This window comes from Carya illinoinensis, chromosome 5 (genome assembly GCF_018687715.1).
Source record: "Carya illinoinensis cultivar Pawnee chromosome 5, C.illinoinensisPawnee_v1, whole genome shotgun sequence".
Taxonomy (NCBI): domain Eukaryota; kingdom Viridiplantae; phylum Streptophyta; class Magnoliopsida; order Fagales; family Juglandaceae; genus Carya; species Carya illinoinensis.
In genome coordinates, this window is record NC_056756.1 from 8,059,647 (window position 1) to 8,078,089 (window position 18,443).

An 18,443-nucleotide genomic window follows, 5' to 3' on the forward strand; every position below is an offset into this window, starting at 1 on the left:
CCTTCATTCCAACCAGGTCAAAAGAGAGAGTGTATACTTACAGATCGGTTGCTGCTGATTCACCCGAAGGGGAAGAACACCTTTCATGCTTCAGAAAGAGTTGACATCGAAGGTTTAATTTGAGTGAGATGCAAAACTGTGGGGATGGCGACTTTGAAACGAAGACTGTTAATGTGAATAATTGTCATTGCAAAAAGTTAAGAAGCTTTAGTCAAATGTTAAATGGCTCTGGTTTTATGAAGAAACTTATTTCCCCATATTGCATATGTCAATAGTCCTGACAAGTCCAAAGTTTTGTGGCCATGTACAAGAGCATTTTTCAGCTTAAAAGTTTTAAGCATCAACCTCATCCTTCGGGCCGATCGGGAGAGAGAGCAAAGGTTTGCAGGATGAAAGCACATCCAACTATTGACGAAATTACGACTTTGAAATGATCACGTAGCACAAATGTATACTGTTAAGTTCCATTTATACCAACACATGAGAAGCCAAAGCCACACATAAAAACTTTTAAAACCTCACATCCAGCCTCTTTCTTTCCTCCTTTGCTGCTTGCTGTTGCCGTTAAGAGACTCAGCAACGACTATTGCCAACCCCAGCAGAATCAAAAACATCTTCATAGGTCATTATCCGCAACAAATTAACAATCACCCAAAATCTGCTAATCTTTTATTTCGGATTATAACATCTTTCTTCTTCAAACTGAAAAAAGGCACAGATTGTACAATTTTCCTTCCACGTGTCAAACAAATAATATGTATCTTTACAATATGCTAATCTTCTGCCAATTTGTTGATATATTACAACCGTGTTATATGCTTTCCATACTCTCAGACTGCAATGTTTCCATTTACCAGCTCTCGGAAGAACAGTCTATAGCCAGGCAATTACTGTTCCTCTTGCAAGCATTAATAGTTCAAAAACCACCACTGTATGGATCCAAAATCAACATTCTCACACTACGAAATCATGTAATAGATGGGAAGAACTGAACCTGCGTTGCTGGTTACCAGGATTCATGCACTCAAAATCAGCCGTCTCAGTCCCTACGGATGATGGTGGAGCATTATAAATTTGGTCCCCGCCCATAGTAATGAAATTGTGATGGGCCACACCAGATATGGGTAGGCTACCATCCTCGCAGTGCTGCAACCCCAATGTGAGAGACACTCCACTTCCACCTCCGAACCTCTCCAACTCTGACATGTGATATGCAGCAGCAGCAGCTGCCATGAACCTTTCACTGGCTGCATCAGGGAAGAGATTACAGCCATCCATACTAGGCCTTTGTTCCTCCCTTCGCTTCACCAACCCATATTCGTTTTCAGCTTCTTCACGGGTCCTGTTTTGATAATTGACTAATCTGGGAGATCCTGCCATTTGTACATCAGGAACACCATCTGGTTTGGAGTCCACGAGTTGACTAGTGCTGCATCTCTCGGTGGCTGTTGAACTCATACTTTGTTGGAAATCTTCCCCTCTATCCTCAAAGGTCCCATCATTCCCTTTTGTTGCCTTGACCACATTGTCAGACGAAGAATTAGAGTCCATCTCAGCATCTCCAATCTCTTCTTTGTACATCTCCTCAACCATGGGCTTCCAGAGACGCACTCGTGCATTTATAAACCAATTTGAGACCTGACAGTTCCGAATTTTTTTTATTAAAACTAAGGACCAGACCAAAGAGAAAAGAAGCCAAGGAGCACATGGCATTGCTCCAGTTACTTATAATCCCCAGTGCTATTGAAACAACTCTAATGGATTATTTAAAACTTTATCAGCACCAACAGTATTTAAAACAAAAAACAAAACAAAATACCACAAAACTTTTCCATATTATGCAGTATTCAGGGCAATATCCCTGGTAAAAGAATTGCTTTCATCTTGACCACAAAAACCTAATGCATTGGTTACCAATAAAAGCAGAAGAGTGAAAACAAATGTACTTTTCCACCCTAACAAAGCTCTATCCTGAATGAGTCTTTTCTGCGGTATTCCTATTGTCCTTGACTACCCTACTACTGACTTCTCAACTTTTTCTGCTGTAATCCTTAACCGACTGAAATTATTTCCTGTCAACAGGCCACAATTTTCAAGCGATACACAAACCCAGACTTTAAAAGTACTCCTGATTTTCATTAAGAAAACAAATCACCTCATATTCCAGCCACAAACAGAAAGATCACAAAATTAGATGGGTTTTACCTGACTTCTAGTCAAGCCTGTCTGTCTCGCTAGCATGATCTTATCAGAATCCTTTGGATATCTGGCAAATGAGAAATTATTTTAAAAGATATATTGCAAGAAAAGTTGGAACTCATTGGGTAAAAAGAGTAATTTCAGAGGGATTACGGATGAAGGAAATGCTCAAACAGCCAAGCACGAAGAATCGAAACAGAGCTTTCAGGGAGCCCACGTTGTGGCCTCCATGCATGTTGCTGCATCATACCGAGCTGCTGAAGAGTCCTCTGTTGCCTGAGCTGCTGATCCACATATCGGAGGCGAGTTATTCCAACTCCTTTACTGCTCCCTGAAGAATCTTGCTCCCCAAGGCTTTTTCGAGCTACTTGAATCTGGCCAGTGATTGCATCACGCAAGCACCGAAAGTGGCGGGAAATAGTCTGGAGGGCAAGCGCTGTATATGGTTTAGCTGCCCCACATCCTGCAATCACATCAAATGATGACACCACAATCTGCATCTGATGGTAATATTGTTTGTACCTTCTATCAACCTGTGCAATAAAGTTATCAAAATTAAACTTTGTGGGGGAAAATATGTTCTCCTCCTTCAAATATTACAGATATAAGGAATTCTAACCTACACGTTACTTGTATATACTGCAAAAGCACTTGACACAGGAATTATACCAGTCTGAGAAAATTGTTAAATTTTAACTCTGTTTATAACCAAATTTATGGAGTTTTCTGAATGTTGTGTTCTTCAATTATTAACAACAGAAAATTAAATACTGAAGAAAGAATAGGAAGTGTTATAGAGGAATGAATTACAATTTCAAGATTTTAAAATCCCAAATTGTCTAATATTTATTTATTTTTGATCGATATACAAAAAATTTATTGATCATGAAATAAACAAAAGCCCGAGTATTCGGGACCCATACAAGATCATTGCCTATGCATGCAAATTGTCTAATATTTATTCACAAGATCTTTCGATCAAATTGATGATCATTTAATGCAGGATTGGATGATGTGGCTCAATGGGAGTACACTCCTACTCCTACTTCGAAATTATATATGTCATAGATAATTAATAGACTGCAAAATACAAAGAGCAGCCAAATAATATTTACTGCATAGTATTTATTGGGAGTGGACTGAAGGACTCTGCAGTGCATAACTTTCATGTATCCAGTGCAACATCTTTCAGGAGGTGCCTTTATTTTATGAAGTGTATGTGGAAGGCTAAAGTAAATTGGGACAGTTTAAAAATGAGACGGTTGGCTAATGCCACCGAAAATGATCCTCCCAAAAAGTGGGAGTACACAATTAAGTGTGGTCTACGAAATAGAAACAGAAACAAAAAACTAAGCTCTTTTACTCAATTAGCTTAGAATGAGAAATAATCACTTTTCTGAGCAGATAAATAATCACTTGCTTCCGTCAGAAACAACTAAAAGAAACAATCCCATCAACTTATAAAAGATCAGGAAACCTGAAACATTTGATAGGTAAATTAGGAATATGGTATCTTATCAATCAGCACACCCCACAGCAAAATTGAAGAATGGAAGTTAATAAATTGGCAGTTGGCACCATTTGCTCAGCAACAAAATGCATTAAATGCATAGTAACTCGTACTATGTTCCTACAAAAGTTTCAAGCGGCACTAACTAATTTTCCATGTTAACATATCCTTCACATCATAGTCAACTAAGATAAGTGCAAACCTGTCAATATACTAAATTAGTGTGAGCCACAGATGAAAATGGTTCTTAATTTTTACTAGTCTTTTGTTGATCTCATTAGACACCTCAGTATGTAGAATTCATGCTTCCAGTGGGTAATAAAAATATGAAATAGCAGGAAATAAGATTGAAGATAAAATGAAAGGCTCCATGCAGTCCTGGAAAATGCTGCACTAGGAATTATAGTGGACGATTTACAAGCCTGCAGTTGGGGATGCAGAAAGTTGACAGTAGTGGCTAACTTGTAACTTAAACACCTTATTAACACAGCATTAAACAATGTCCAATGTGGCACACTGCGCATAACTCTCAAGTAACTACAGAAATTATGCATTTCAATAGTTTCAATTCTAGGAAGAAATTGAAGTAATAACAACAGCATTAATAACATAAAAGATGAGCAAGTTATAGCAAGTTATAGCAAGATGAGCAACTATAGGTTGATTGACATTGTCACCTAACCCAATTTACATATTTGTAAATCTTAAACGAAATTCAAACAGCAATAACATAAAAGAAGAGTTAGGGGCTGTTTGGGAAGTTAGATGAGATGAGATTAGATGAGATGTTTCTCAAAACTTATCATAATTTCCTTTCCAAACATCACTCAAAACACAAAACATTTTTCAATTCCAAATTTTCAACTTTTTCATCTAATCATTTACCTAATAATGATAACTTTTACAATTCTCTAAACAAAACACAAAAAATAATACAACTTTTTCAAATTTCAAAACGAAAAATAATATTCAAACAATTTTTTAATTTTATAATATTTTTATTCAACTTTTTCTCTCATTTTCCAAAATCCAATAAAGCATCTTAACTCAAATTATTTCACTGCTATTTACAAACCATTTCACTACTATCCACAAATTTATCATCTCATCTCATTACCCAAACATGCCCTTAAGTTAGTTGACATTGCCAATGTTATAGTTAATAACATATGTGCTGTACAATGGTAAGTTGTCACAACATAAAAGTTGGACATTTACATATCAACAAAAGTTTGGTAACTTCTACTTGCTGAAAACTTCATCCTCCAATTATCCATGGAAGGTTACTGAACTCTACATCCTCCTGGACAATTTCATTTCCAACCTGCCTAGAAAGTCCTTCAGAATCAAACAGTTCGGAATACCAACAAAAATTAGGTTAGATAGCAAGTTGGAAAATGGTTATCCATGCAACACCAACACATCCCCCATACTCATTTCAGCTAAATACACCTCGTGACAAAAATGGTAGAAAATAAACAAGAATACCAACCATCTTCTAGCCAAATCATCATGTAATACTGAAAATGAGATCATCCGCTTAGCTAAGTCTCAAATATAAATTTCTTTTCCTGGATTTACAATATCCATAGTTCTTTGGATATCCTCAATTCGGAAAACAAGCGTCACCAAACAATTTTTTTTTTTTTATGAATAACGTCACCAAACATACCAAAATTTTCAACATTGAACATACTTCATGGTACCATCTATCTTCATTAATTTTTACATATATGCACAGTAGCTACCTTCCACTTATACAGTCCATGCCCAGTGAAGAAAATTTTGATCTGAAGTTTTTCACATTCACGCATGCATATGCGATCTTAAATCATAAATTTTTAGGAGGTACACAGTGATCCAATAGAGTAAATTCACAATGAGCTTTTGCATCACAAAAAATAATCCACTTCAGGGCCAAATGACCACATAAGAAACAAATTGCATAATTATCTAAGAAAGAGAGAACAAAAAATTATCGGTATTACCTCATCCAACATGGACAATAGCTTTGTCAATTTGTTTTGTAGATCTTGTTTTTCGGCATGAGAAAGCTCATGTGGAGAATTACCGGCTGACTCTTGAGGGTATGGAGGCACTCCACCCGTGGGTGGCATTGTAGTTTCATTCTTTGTTCCTCCATCAGTCTCCATCGGATGCTCCTGGGTGCCATCGTTTTTTGCAACATCAGGCTGCTTTAGAGCTTTTCGTACATTAACCACTTCATCTAGCAGTTGTTGTGCTGCCTTAAGATATTTGGAATTGGGAATGGTTCTCACAATGTTTGACATTCCAAACGGAGATAAATCCCCTTTATTTAAATCTTGATTGCCTCCAGTAAAACTAGGCGGCAAGTAATCAGCATTTCTCAGCAGTTCATCTCTAGAAGAGCCATTCCTATCCCCTCGATCACCTGTAACTGATGAATTAGGACTCAATAATGAAGCAAATCCTGAATTAGGATTTTGATATGGCATAGATGGCATGTGGAACTCTGATGGAATTTGTGTGCTGAGGCTGAGGGACAATCCCTGGCCCTGCAAGTTTTGTCCACTGTGAAGAATACTGGCAGAGCTACCCATTGGGTGCGTAACTAGCATCTCATTTCTACCTTCCCTCCATGCATTGAAATCATGCTCCACAAGCCGTGATCCACCGAGATTTGACAAGATTTCCTGCTGCTGTGGGGAAGAATTTGAAGCACCCAACGATGGGTCCATGCAGTTGTTTTGCTGCTGAGAATTCTCAGCTAAAGAATTTGAGTATGGACCAGAGTTCATATACATCATCATATTACCAGAAAGAACCGGAGCTTCTGCAAACGAACTAGGCAAATGTTCCCTTACGTAGAGTATTGGTGCAGTATCTCTTTGATTACTTGAACTAGTGTAAAAAGTTGCCATATTTCTCAAATCTCGAAATTTCCCCACCTGGGTATTCGATTTAGATTAGAGTCACCCCAGAACTGAAAATTGCCAATCAAAACAGCTTGGTGTCATTAAAAAATTCTCTTCTTTATATATATAAAGAACAATGGATCTGGCAAGTTTGATTTAAATAATTAGTAATCAAATTTTAGTCTTACAGCAAACAGACATAAGCTTGCCTACTTAAAAAAATACCAGTATTACAGATGTCTCATGCATATAGTTTTCCTCATATTAAATCTCATACAATCTACATATAAAAGGATGAATTCACCAGAAAAATATACCACGAGCAGATATAGAATACGATTGTCACAAACCGAAGTTATAATGGGTAGAATAACGAGATCATAGTCACAGCACTCGACAGCAAATAAAGCAATAAATTTAAGGGTCGGACGTCAAAGGACCAATTATCAAAAGAGAAATCTCCATTTGCATGCGGTTATATTACGATATATATAGGGGATTTTTCATTGAAATATAATTATTACACGAGCATCAACGTGAGCAGTACCATCTGCGTAGAAAGTGATGCTCCAAAAATCTCATCTCTCCACCTAGAAAGCAAATTTAAGCATTACAACTTCCAGAAACGAGAACTATGACCCAAAGAATAAGGGAGACGTAAATTAAGAGAAACAATTACAGAAACCAGCAAACAAAAATTAAAAGAACTGGAAAAAGGGAAGAAGAAGCAAGCAAATACGAAACACCCAGTATATGTTGAAAAACCAAAACCGGATGAACTTCATTTTCTTATCATCACTGTCGTCATCCAAGCCAACGCTAGCGAGTGCGAGGGACAGATTACAAATAATTTATAGCTCAGCAGCTAAGACGAAGGGGGGAGGGGGAAGAAAGAAAAATGTCAGAGAAATGAGTTTAAAAAAAAAATTACCTGGAAACCCGTAGCAGTTGTGGGTGTTGTGGGGAACAGCAAAGCTTGGAAACACCAACCGATCTGCAGGAAAACGATCCTCTCCAAACTAAATACTTTCCGATCCCGAGACCCCCCCACATATTACAACACAAAGCCTCACTTTTCATTGAAAATTTTGCACAAACATACGCATCATTACCAAACCCCGTTTGTAAAATAGAAAAAAGATGACCCAGAGAAGAAAAAACTACTGTTTTTGCAGGAAAATAAAAGGGCGATAATTCAAAGAGCTATGAATTCTCACTTTCGCTCTTTTTTATAATCATATAATCTCCTTCTATGATTCCCATCAATCCTCACGTGAGAATCATACACAAACACTTCTCTCTCTTTAAAAGCTTCTGTGAGAAACTCGAAAGAATGATAACTTTCTCTTTCTATCTCTATCTCCTTTTGTAGTTCTTCTTTCTGGGCTTTTTTTCCCCGATTCTTATGGGTTTTGCTTGAGCCCGGGTTCGGGGAGTTTGGTGTGGTACTTGACTTGATATTTGCTGCCGCTGCTGCTTCTTTTTCGTGAGCTTGTTCTTGCGGGTGATAGAAGAGTTTGGTTAAGGAGTTCAATCTCTAACTACCAGTTGGTAGACGTAAACCCTTTCTTAAACCCAAACACCATCTCTCTCTCTCTCAACCTCGGGCTGTCTCTCTCATCTTTGAGCATGGAAGGTCTGGCCTTGCTGTAATATCCACCATACACAGCATATTCTAATCTCTTCCGTTGTTTCTCTCTCTTCTTTCAAGCTTCCACACGATTTTAATGTTTTATTTATTTTTCTGTTAGTTTGTGTGATGTATATGATTATTTCTATATTCGTTTGGAACTTCAAAATGAAAGAGGTGCCCATGTCACTCGCTGTATGCGTCTTTTTTTATTCTAACTAAAATTGTGATTTGCAATGGGGGTCCTCTCATTTGATGTTATTCTTTTTGTTTCCCTATAGTTCTGGTATTGTAAACAAGTACACGATTAGATTTTAAGCCAATTTAAATATTTTAAAATATTTTAAAATCTTAGTTAAATATTACATGAATAATAATAAAATAATCTAAAAATATTTGAAAATAATTATATTCTTAAATATATTCAACAGCATCTTTTGAAAGGGAATAGGCTATATCATTCATGCACTCGATCTATAGACAATTAACGAGCATTGAGGTCATGAATCAATGATGACCATCGCTCAAGTACATTTCTTGTAATTGTATTTAACGTTCCAAATACAATAGATGAAAGGATTCGAGTCAAGAAAAAATAATATTTATGATGAGTTATTTATGATACAGATAATTAGCATTTACTTATTTTAATAAAAAAATAATTATTTTCATAGTAAATGATCAGTCACATGAGTATTTTTCTTGTAGTAGATTATAAAAATTGTGTTTTTAAAATAAATAATTATATATATAACTGTGAAGTACGTAAATATCGTAGAATCGTTTTGAAAAAGAGTTAGGTCTATTATTAAAAATTAATTTTTTTCATGTGAATTATATGTTTTATTCTTTTTTTTCAAAGTGGTTATACAATTTATGGTTATAAATATATTTACTCTTTGGAAAAATCTTCTTGTCATCCTCACACTTCACACACCACACTTATTTTAATTTTTTTTTTCATTTTTTCTATAATAAATATGTAGTGTGTGGATGATAAATAGAATAATTTAATTAGTTTAATAAGAATAAAATAAAATAAAAAATAAAAAAAATAAAAAATAATATTTTAATATATAAAGTGTGTGGTGTGGGATGATATGTAGCATTCCTCTTACTCTTTTACAATTCCACTAAAGTATTGAGTATATAATTTTTGTAAAATTGGCAAAAAAATAGAAAGCTCTAAAAGTACAAAAGCTTGTGTTGGTGAAATTCTTAGCAATATGCTCACTCTTTTTGATACGTTACTATCACATGCTAGAAATAGAAAAGGGAATATCAGGTCGAGAATTTATCATCACAGCGATGAGGATATTCTATCAAAAACAAACTGCTGTAAATGCCTATCCCACTAATGCACTGGGCACTACTCATCTTTACATATTCTTCCCTCTTTCTCTCTTTTGGCATCTTATAGATTTTGCCCAATGAAAGAGGCATGTTGGGTAGGGAATGAAAGGCAGCTAAAGAGTATCAGTACTCTTTATATGTGCTGCATAATTTTAAAGTTTCTTTTGGGCTTTTGAAATAACATCTTTTTTCTTTGTTATTCAAGATATTTGAAACAACATTCCTTATTTTTTTTAGAGTTCTATTACGTATAAGCAAAGTTGCATATTAATTTACGTATCAATACTGATTCATTTATATTTAAAATTTAAATTAACACTGTTTTTAATAAAATTTACTTTTGACCAATTACAATAAATTAATACATAATTAATACACATTTATACTTACAATTATATTTTTTTCTATTTTTTAAGGATGTTCTTTTACATGCGATCTAAAGTACAATTCTTTGACAAAAATAAAAAAAATGTATCGCCAAAATTAAAAGAAAGGAACGAAAGACAGATTGAAGAATGACGCAAGCTGCAAGAAATAAAAAATAAAGCTTACCTGTCTGCATTTTTTTAAGGCTGCGTGTGCGAATATTTATTTGTTTTTTTATTTTTATTTTATGATAAATGTATTTTCTTTTGATTTTTTTAAGTAGAAGATTAGGAAGAACATTATGTGTTGGACAAGTACACCTACTCGAGAGGTGGGTATGTTAGTTAGAGAAATATTTAGTTATAAATTAATTATATAAAAATAATTTTATAAATTTATTTTATTGCAATTTGTTAAATTAAAAAATTATTTTTATTATAAAATATATTTAACATATTATAAGAACTCATGTCAGTTTATTATATAATTTTTTTTTTTCTAAGCAAGTAAGCATTCATAAATAAACTTAAAGATTACAATATACAAATTTTGATGGGACGAGAGTTTTTATAGTCTTTCTAAAATTAACAAATACAACACAAGAAAGATAACAAAAAAATGGATTTGAAGTCAAAAGTTGGCTCCCACCAATTTATTACGAGTGGAAGCCGCTTTGAAGCAGTTTTAATATAATATGATAAACAAATTATAGGATTATAGCTATAAGTTGCACTGGAGATTTGTATGCTGAATTTTGTTAGATTGGATTGGCTAAAAAAGGCTTTTATAACTACATTAACTTAATATTTAATTAGAAAAAGTAGGAATATAGGATAAGAGTAATCAGAAATTATGTCAAATTGTCGTCAAAGACCGCTACTGAGAGTGAAAGAGCAGTTCGGATTTAGAAGATCTAATGCCGTTGGTTCCAATGGTGCTGTGTGTGATAGCATCAGGCTCTCTAAGGCGCAGCAGCACGTGAATGTCAAGCTGCGGCATGAGCCGCACCGCATTTTTAAATATTTTATTATTCATTTGGTAAATCAATATATTTTTATAAAGAATAATATTATATATAATTATAGAATGTATAAACGTCATGTAATTATTTTGAAAAAGAATAAAATTTATGATTAAAAAATTAATTTTTTTATATAAATTTCGTATTAATTTATTTTTTTAAAAAAATTATATAGTATTTATATAATTACAATTATAAATATTATTTATCTTTTATATATAATATTTGTGTTAGGTTATGATTTTAGCTTTCACTTCTAAAAATAATATATAATAAATGTAACATAAAAGAGTTAATTGAGAAAAAGTTAAAGAAAAGTTCTGTAGTGCATTTAATGGACAAACACATATTTAAATTTTCTAAACCATTGTGGAACATCACATCTCTACAAGTACTGGTCCTAAAATCAACGCGTCGATTTGCGTACATCGTCTAAAATCGCACAACAGTCTTCATCTGTGGACCCCATTAAAGCGTTGTGAAGCATTATGGATCATGGATGTAATGATTTGTGTGTCTTTTTGTTTTTACCAAAGGCATCCAAAAGTTCTTACGGTCTTCCGTCCTACCTAGTTTTTTTCACTTGTTTTTAAAAGAAATGTTTAATTTTCCTTAAGATTATAAACCATAGTTAGCAATATAAATTTACATTTCCAATTCCATATATTTTTATTTTTTATTTTTTATTTTTTATCGAGTTGTCTTAGAAATGTAAATTATTTTTCAGTCAAAACTAAAAATAAATAAGAGAGACAAAATGGCCATTCAATTCAAGTAATTCGCTGCGTTTTATACATCTTCGAGCCATTTTGATAATAAACACAAAACTCGAATGCCGAAACAAAAAGTCAGAAAAGCTGCATAGGACCAGGAAGAACAGAACCCTGAACTTGTAGGGAGGAGGGGGGGCTGACGTGTAGAGGGCCTAATCAATACGGGGGAAAGTGAGGTAGGGGGCAGACATGACCACCTTGGGATTCGCGAAATGCATATCCCTAATCTAATCTAATCTAATGTCATATATACAGCCAAGGGATCCGATTGGCCAAAGCGCAAGCTCTCTGAAAAAGCCCGAGAAATAGAAATTGCTCGCCCGCTGTTTTGCCTCCCCCTACCTACGTTCAGTCCGACGTAGGATTCCGAAGTTGGGGTTCGCTTTTCTGACATCATAAAATCCTCGCTCCGATCCAACCATGTCAAGTAATTGTCACTGTACTTCGCTTAAAACCATCATTATTAGAAATTCAACTTGGACCGGACCAGGCAGATACTTTTGTTCTTGGAGTTCCAACCTTTAATAATTGTATAATAAGGGAAAGGAAGTGGTCTCTTTCCATTAAGGTACAGCTAAAAATCCCTAACGTTATTACCCTTCATTATCTCCCTAACAATTTTAAGTTTGTTTAGCGATCAAACAACCAAAAACTCTTCTATCATTTTCTTAATCAAACGAATCAAAATGAATCCTCTGTGCACCTAATCAAGTCTACACATCAATCATGTGAGAAGCGAGAGTATCATTTCATTATTTATTTTTTTGAAATCTTCCGTTTCTTGATATTTAGTTGAGTCTTGTACGCTAAAAAGTCTTGATTAAAAATCAAATGGGGCCAAAAAAAAGCAACCCTCCGCCTGCACCAACACCTGCATGAAACCAAACTACAATCTACCAACAGTCCAAAAAGTTGATATCATATGAATTTAGACATTTATTCAAATTATTTTTCAATAATATATATATATTTTTTCTAATAATAATTAAAAAATAAGCCAACTTTAATATAAGATATTCGGGGATAGTCGGTAATCAATATAGTAATATATTTATAGTTGATTAGGCATAAACTTTGGTTGGTTCTTTGACAAGTAGGGCAACAAGGTGGGCCAGCGTTGAAACCTACTCGACACGTGGGCGGTCATGATTACATGATTAGTGATTTGTCTTCGGTAAATCAACTTCTAGGTATGAGAAGTGGGTCCCCATTTTAACTTTAGAATCAAACTAATGAACAATTTAGAACTATTCCCAATGGAGTGCGAGCGAGCGCTCGCGCGCGTGGGGATCCGTTCCCGAGTGTGGCTTTATGACGTCATTTATGACATGGATGGGATCCACTAAAAATAATTGATATCTCGTGGGTCCCATGCCGGAAGCAAAGTCTAGGAGGCTTTTTTGTCTTTCCTCTGTCACTTTGGTCTGGTTTTACGATGAGAACGCACACACTGGTACGGTGTCTTTTAACCTAACCTAACCTGACTTTTTCTTTTTCTTTTTCTTTTTATCTTTCTTACGCACCCCCATTTTTTTCACCTCTGCTGGACGTAGGCTATGCTTTTCATTCATTAAAGCCGGAAAGATCCAATGGCACTTGCCCTCGCGTCCCACCGGCTCTCAAATTCCAGTTGCTTTTGATCAGGGAAATAAATGAGGACGCCGTGGCAAATAAGTCGCACAGTATATATCAATGGTGTTATAAATTTTATTACACAAGTTTTACAGATTGATTTTTGTAAAATTGATAAACATATTTAAAATGTTCTATCAATGATGCCACTTTAAGGCTTATGCACCATGTTTTTTTAATATCTTCAGTAGAATTATCATTTATTTTAAAAATTTAAAAGGATAAAAAATATATAAATATTTATATTATATTCTTAATTCATTTTTCTGTATCTGCCAAAAGTACCAGCAGCTTCCAATAGACAATTCCCACATTTGAAGGCATCAAGGTTTAGAAACATGAACAAATAACGTTAATTTAGATAACTGTATTATGACATACACGTTTATTTTGTAGGTTTGGTGGTATTCAAACCTAAGATAACTGCGAACTTGTTAGCTAGTGATCTGCATGGCAACCTTGGCACGGTAGCAGTTCAAGGACACGGCGAAACCTAGTTTTGAAACTAGATCGCTAAAACAAAATTGAAACTCTTCTTCAGTATAAATCCACGGTGACTACAAACAAGATGGGGTTACAAGAATAATGCCCGTGAGCTCAAAAACAGGAGGAATGGGTCATCACGCAAAGATCTAAACCATTGATAGATAAAAAATTTTTCTACGCTGCTAAACAATGGTACCCAGAAAATGGCGGGTTTTTCTACTCTTTTCTGGTTCGTGCAGATCAATGCTGAAACCAACAGATTTACGACTAGCTAGTAACCGAGTTCGGTCCCTTTTCTGAATGTTTCATAAATAATATTTTGTTGCCAGCAACGTACTATTAATGCTGTTTTGGTTTTGTTAACCCGCAATTGAGAAATGTAGATCACCCAGGTGCGTTTTCTGAATATTTTGGATCGAAGTCAATAGGTTTTAATGCGGGGGAGCCTGATTACATGCATTGGTATGTATGGGACCACCCCAACGTTATATGCCTGGCCCTAAGAGGCAAAGGTACCATGCAACTTGCACTTAAGTCATGCCCCATAACGAATGCCTGGTCAAGAACACACTGATTATAAAGAGCACGAATGCAAAATTGGTGATCGATTCTTGGAATTTAGGGTAGAAGTTTAATATTTATACGTTAAAAGAACAACAGCACAAAATGGGGAATAATTCATGTTTGTGCAAAACACGTTTCCGTTTCAAATGGCGCAGTCGAGAGCTAGAGTGAAAAAAAAAAAGGGTTATTTTGGCCAAGAAAATTGACATAAATGCCTGAAATATTCATTAATATAATGCAATATATCATGAATATATATCATGTACGCGCACGCATGGATGATACTTGTCTAATATTATATCCGCTACAAGAAAAACGGGCAATTGTGAGCAATTAATAGTAACGAAAAGACTATTAATTAATCGCAATTATCCATTTTTCTTGTAGTACCCGTTGACTGCAGCGCTAAAATATTATTAGCTTAAAAGAAATAAATGCATGTTCAAAATGGCAAGGACATTTTGGCAGTGTTAGGGAAGTACTCTTGATTCTCTAAACCCATGTAAGGGGCCAAATTTAAATTATTGAGAGGATGGAGGTAGCTAACTGGGATGGAGAGATCGATCGATGCGTATGGGGGATGAACCGACCGGAGGACAACTTGAGGCCCCATATATAAGAAAGTCACTCATGCTCGATGCGGCAATATCATGATTATAATCATTTTCATGACCCAAGTGGTTAATCCCAAACTCCAATATTGGGGTTGGGGGACCAATGCACAGGAAAGCCATGGCATTATAAGGATAAGAAGCTGTTGGGGGGGGGGGGGTTCCTTGCATGTCATTTCTTCTCCGATAAGTGCATCTTTGATCTTGTTCATCGTTACGTACGCGGTAGCTAGCTAGCCCTCTATGTTTAATGTCAATGTCACTTGTGGTTTCCTCCTCCTCTTCTGCACTCTCTCGAGTGTATATAAACATTCTCATATTATATATAATCGTCATCTTCAGAGATGGATTTTTCAATACCGATGAATTTGTTCTTTTTCTTGGAAAGTTCATCAACATTCTCGACTTGGGAATTATTAGGCTCCAATCAAGCTAGAAGTTGCTCTTCTTTGGGAAGCCCTTTTCATATATATAGTGCACTAATTAATTCAACAAGCAAAAATGAGTTGTATTATTGGTCAAGTAGAGCGACAACCAAATAAGAAAAGGCCTAAAAAAACACTTACAAAAAGACGTGTTCGAATACTTTTTGTGGGTTAGCTAGAAGAAAGACGTCTCATGGTTTCAGCCTACGTTTTCCAAGTTGGCCCAAAAAACTACGAACTGAACAACTAGCAGGACATTTAAGAAGCCTAACAAAAGAAACGGCCCGATCCTACGGCCCAAATATACAGCTCAATTTACAAACTATATGCAGTAAAGTAACGGTAGATATAACCGTGGATTGCACACGTTGCATAATCTATTTTAAAAAGAGTAATTTACTAATTAAAAATAAAAAATATTATAATTATAAAGAAATTATATAAAAATAATCTCATAAATTGATGTAGTTTAATGTAATTTTTCGTATTATAAAATTATTTTTATTATAAAATAAATCTAATATATAGATAAAACCACATCAATTTGTAAGATTATTTTTATGTAATTTATTTATAAATTTAATAATAATTATTAAAAATTAATTTTTTTCATATGTATTTCTTATTTATTTACTTTTTTTTTTAAAAAAATTATATCATACTTGCGTATTTTACAACTTCAAATATAATTTCTGGAGTATATCTTTCCGGGAAAAAAATTAATTATTATTTCATATTATTATCGATCACAGTGTCATGTGTTAAAAATGAATTGGTATTTCTCGCGCTCACGTAATGAGATGATGTTCAACGACGGAAAACGGAGGGTTTTCGTTTCGAAATATTTGCCGAGTTCGCATTTCGCACTTCGCAGTCTCAGTTGGCCAAACAAGGAGATGGAAAGAGGAAGTAAACGTAAGAGGGAGGCGAAAACAGAGCTGAAACCGAACACTCCCCTTCCACACTGCTTGTCACCAATCTGCCATACTCTTTCACTAATTCTCAGGTACTCGCTCATATCTCTCGCTTCGTTTGGTTGCCATTTGCCAAGAATTGAAAGAATAGGAAAACGGACAGTTCAAACCGAGAGAATTCGGGCTATTTTCAGCATAGTAGCATCAACCAAAGACTCCTTGATCTTAGCAGAACGCTCGGTCGCTAGATTGTTGTAACCTTAAACAACTGGTGCAACCAAACAGTGTCGGACATATCGGGCGGTTTTTCATGGTTATGCGGAAGGGTAAGAAAGAATTCTCTCCTTAAAATTTGAAATGTCGCTAGGCATTAGCATGTGGAATGAAATATATGGCTGGAAAGAAAGATGTTATTTAGAAAAATAGATATGGACATTGGCATCTGATTGATTGCTTCTCATTTAAATAGATATTATCAAACACTAAAAAATAAAGATATTATCAAAACATCGATATTGTATCAGACAACAGAGAGGCTTTGATATCAGCTAGAATAATAAGTTTGACACCACCTACGGTGATCATACTGGTAGCTTGTAGTTTAGCTACAACAATTTGTTGCCGGAACATTGCCAAACAAGTGAGAAGTGCCTTGGTGGCTTATTGTTGAGATTTATCTGCCATAGGCTTCAGCTTGTGGTTTACTATTTGCATACTGGTAATTTGTTGGTTGGATTTAAAATTTTAATCAAGCACTGGTTAATATATGCCAAACATTTTTTTAAATGTTTGCAGGGTTAACTGAGCACTGTGGTTTTGGTTTTGTTCAATTGTAAGTCAATTGCATTGCCCCCACCCAAATTAAGTTTAAGTTTTACCTCCTTTTTATTAGTTAGACTGGTTGTGTTACTAGACATATTTAAAACTCAATAATTAGTGATTAATCGGTGCCTTTCTTCCCCTACTGAAAAGCAAGTCATGACAAGCTTATATTCAGACTACAGGTTTTACAATGGCCTATTGTGTTGTGATGCGGAAATTTGAAAAATATTTTCATTTTGCCTACATTTTTTTTTTTTTGTTAATTTTTAGCCCCTTTTTTGGTAGTTAAAAGATACTCATTATTTGCATTGTTTGAAGCCTTGCACCTGTAGCACGTATTATGATTCATTTGCAGTGCTGTTACAGAAGATGCAGCCCGTACTATTGAGCTGAAGAACGGCTCATCAGCTGGAAGTCAGAAAAATGCTATCAAGCATGCCACGTAGAGCTACCCTTCAACAGAGAAGATCAAAGGCAGATCAAGGTTGATGTGCCTCCCTTTAGTTATGGGTTTTAAACCTATCGTGCTCTTGTTACATAATCTGATTAACTCAAATCAATGCAAAACCTTCTCATCATTGCTCAAGTTTTTCTTCTATATTTTGATATCTTAAATCAGTGGTGCGTTCTGATGAAATTGCCAATCAAAGAATGACAAGGATGGTAGTGCCTCTTGGGCAGAAAAGCCTTCTTCAAACATGGATGAAACAGGTTTTCGATCCCTTATTTACTGATGGATTACATCCTTGGTGTCATTTTTTTTTCCAAAATATTTGAGAAGGTAATTATGGCATTTTATTTTCAGTTATCATTTTAGTCTTTTTATTATTTGATTTTTCACTAAATTTTGATATCTATCATCGATTCTCTCGAACAAAGTCCAGAGGAACCCAAGAAAAGCAATTGCACTTTCGAATGCTCTGTCCGTTTAAGGGGTTAGTGCAGAAAAACAGAGGTATTCAGACCTTCTCCCATATCTTGTCTAGTTTTTTTCCCTCGTTCAAATTTTTTTTCCATGATTTACTATTTTTATTGTATTGTGAAGGGTGCTAGGACTGTCATATTGGAAGGTCTTCTTGATGCTGATATGGCAGAAGATATTCATAGATGAGCCAAAGAGATTGGCCCTGTTTTTTCTGTAACTTATCCTCTTCCAAAAAAGAGCTTGATGTATGGGGTTTCTAATAAGTAAAGATACCATGAATTTAATAAAGGAAAATTCTATACACCATAACTATCA

At 34.9% G+C, this 18,443-nt stretch overlaps 1 protein-coding gene across 4 annotated transcripts; it reads right to left on the bottom strand.

The window, feature by feature from the left end:
- Positions 1–640: 640 nt before the first annotated feature.
- On the bottom strand, positions 641–8,364 carry LOC122310840 (BEL1-like homeodomain protein 6). Of its 4 annotated transcripts, none has more exons than XM_043125032.1 (6): positions 7,538–8,364; positions 7,154–7,196; positions 5,698–6,639; positions 2,353–2,732; positions 2,206–2,266; positions 641–1,638 (listed from the first exon to the last, which is right to left on the bottom strand). In XM_043125032.1, exons 1-6 carry the CDS (start codon positions 7,684–7,686, stop codon positions 955–957), a joined length of 2,259 nt encoding a protein of 752 aa, XP_042980966.1. In that variant the 5' UTR covers positions 7,687–8,364; the 3' UTR covers positions 641–954. The 4 variants fall into 4 exon arrangements, with proteins under 4 accessions (XP_042980966.1, XP_042980968.1, XP_042980969.1 ...); XM_043125034.1 differs by having other exon boundaries at positions 5,698–6,674; positions 7,538–8,363; XM_043125035.1 differs by lacking the exon at positions 7,154–7,196 and having other exon boundaries at positions 7,538–8,363.
- Positions 8,365–18,443: the final 10,079 nt, after the last annotated feature.

What these genes read in the sequence shown, in the direction of transcription:
- LOC122310840 (XM_043125032.1), bottom strand. Translation starts at nt 7,686, where the DNA reads ATGAAAAGTGAGGCTTTGTGTTGTAATATGTGGGGGGGTCTCGGGATC. An exon ending in CAACTGCTACGGGTTTCCAG is followed by an intron (nt 7,197 to 7,537) that starts GTAATTTTTTTT and finishes TTTGCTTTCTAG; the next exon opens with GTGGAGAGATGAGATTTTTG. An exon ending in TTTGAGCATTTCCTTCATCC is followed by an intron (nt 2,267 to 2,352) that starts GTAATCCCTCTG and finishes CTCATTTGCCAG; the next exon opens with ATATCCAAAGGATTCTGATA.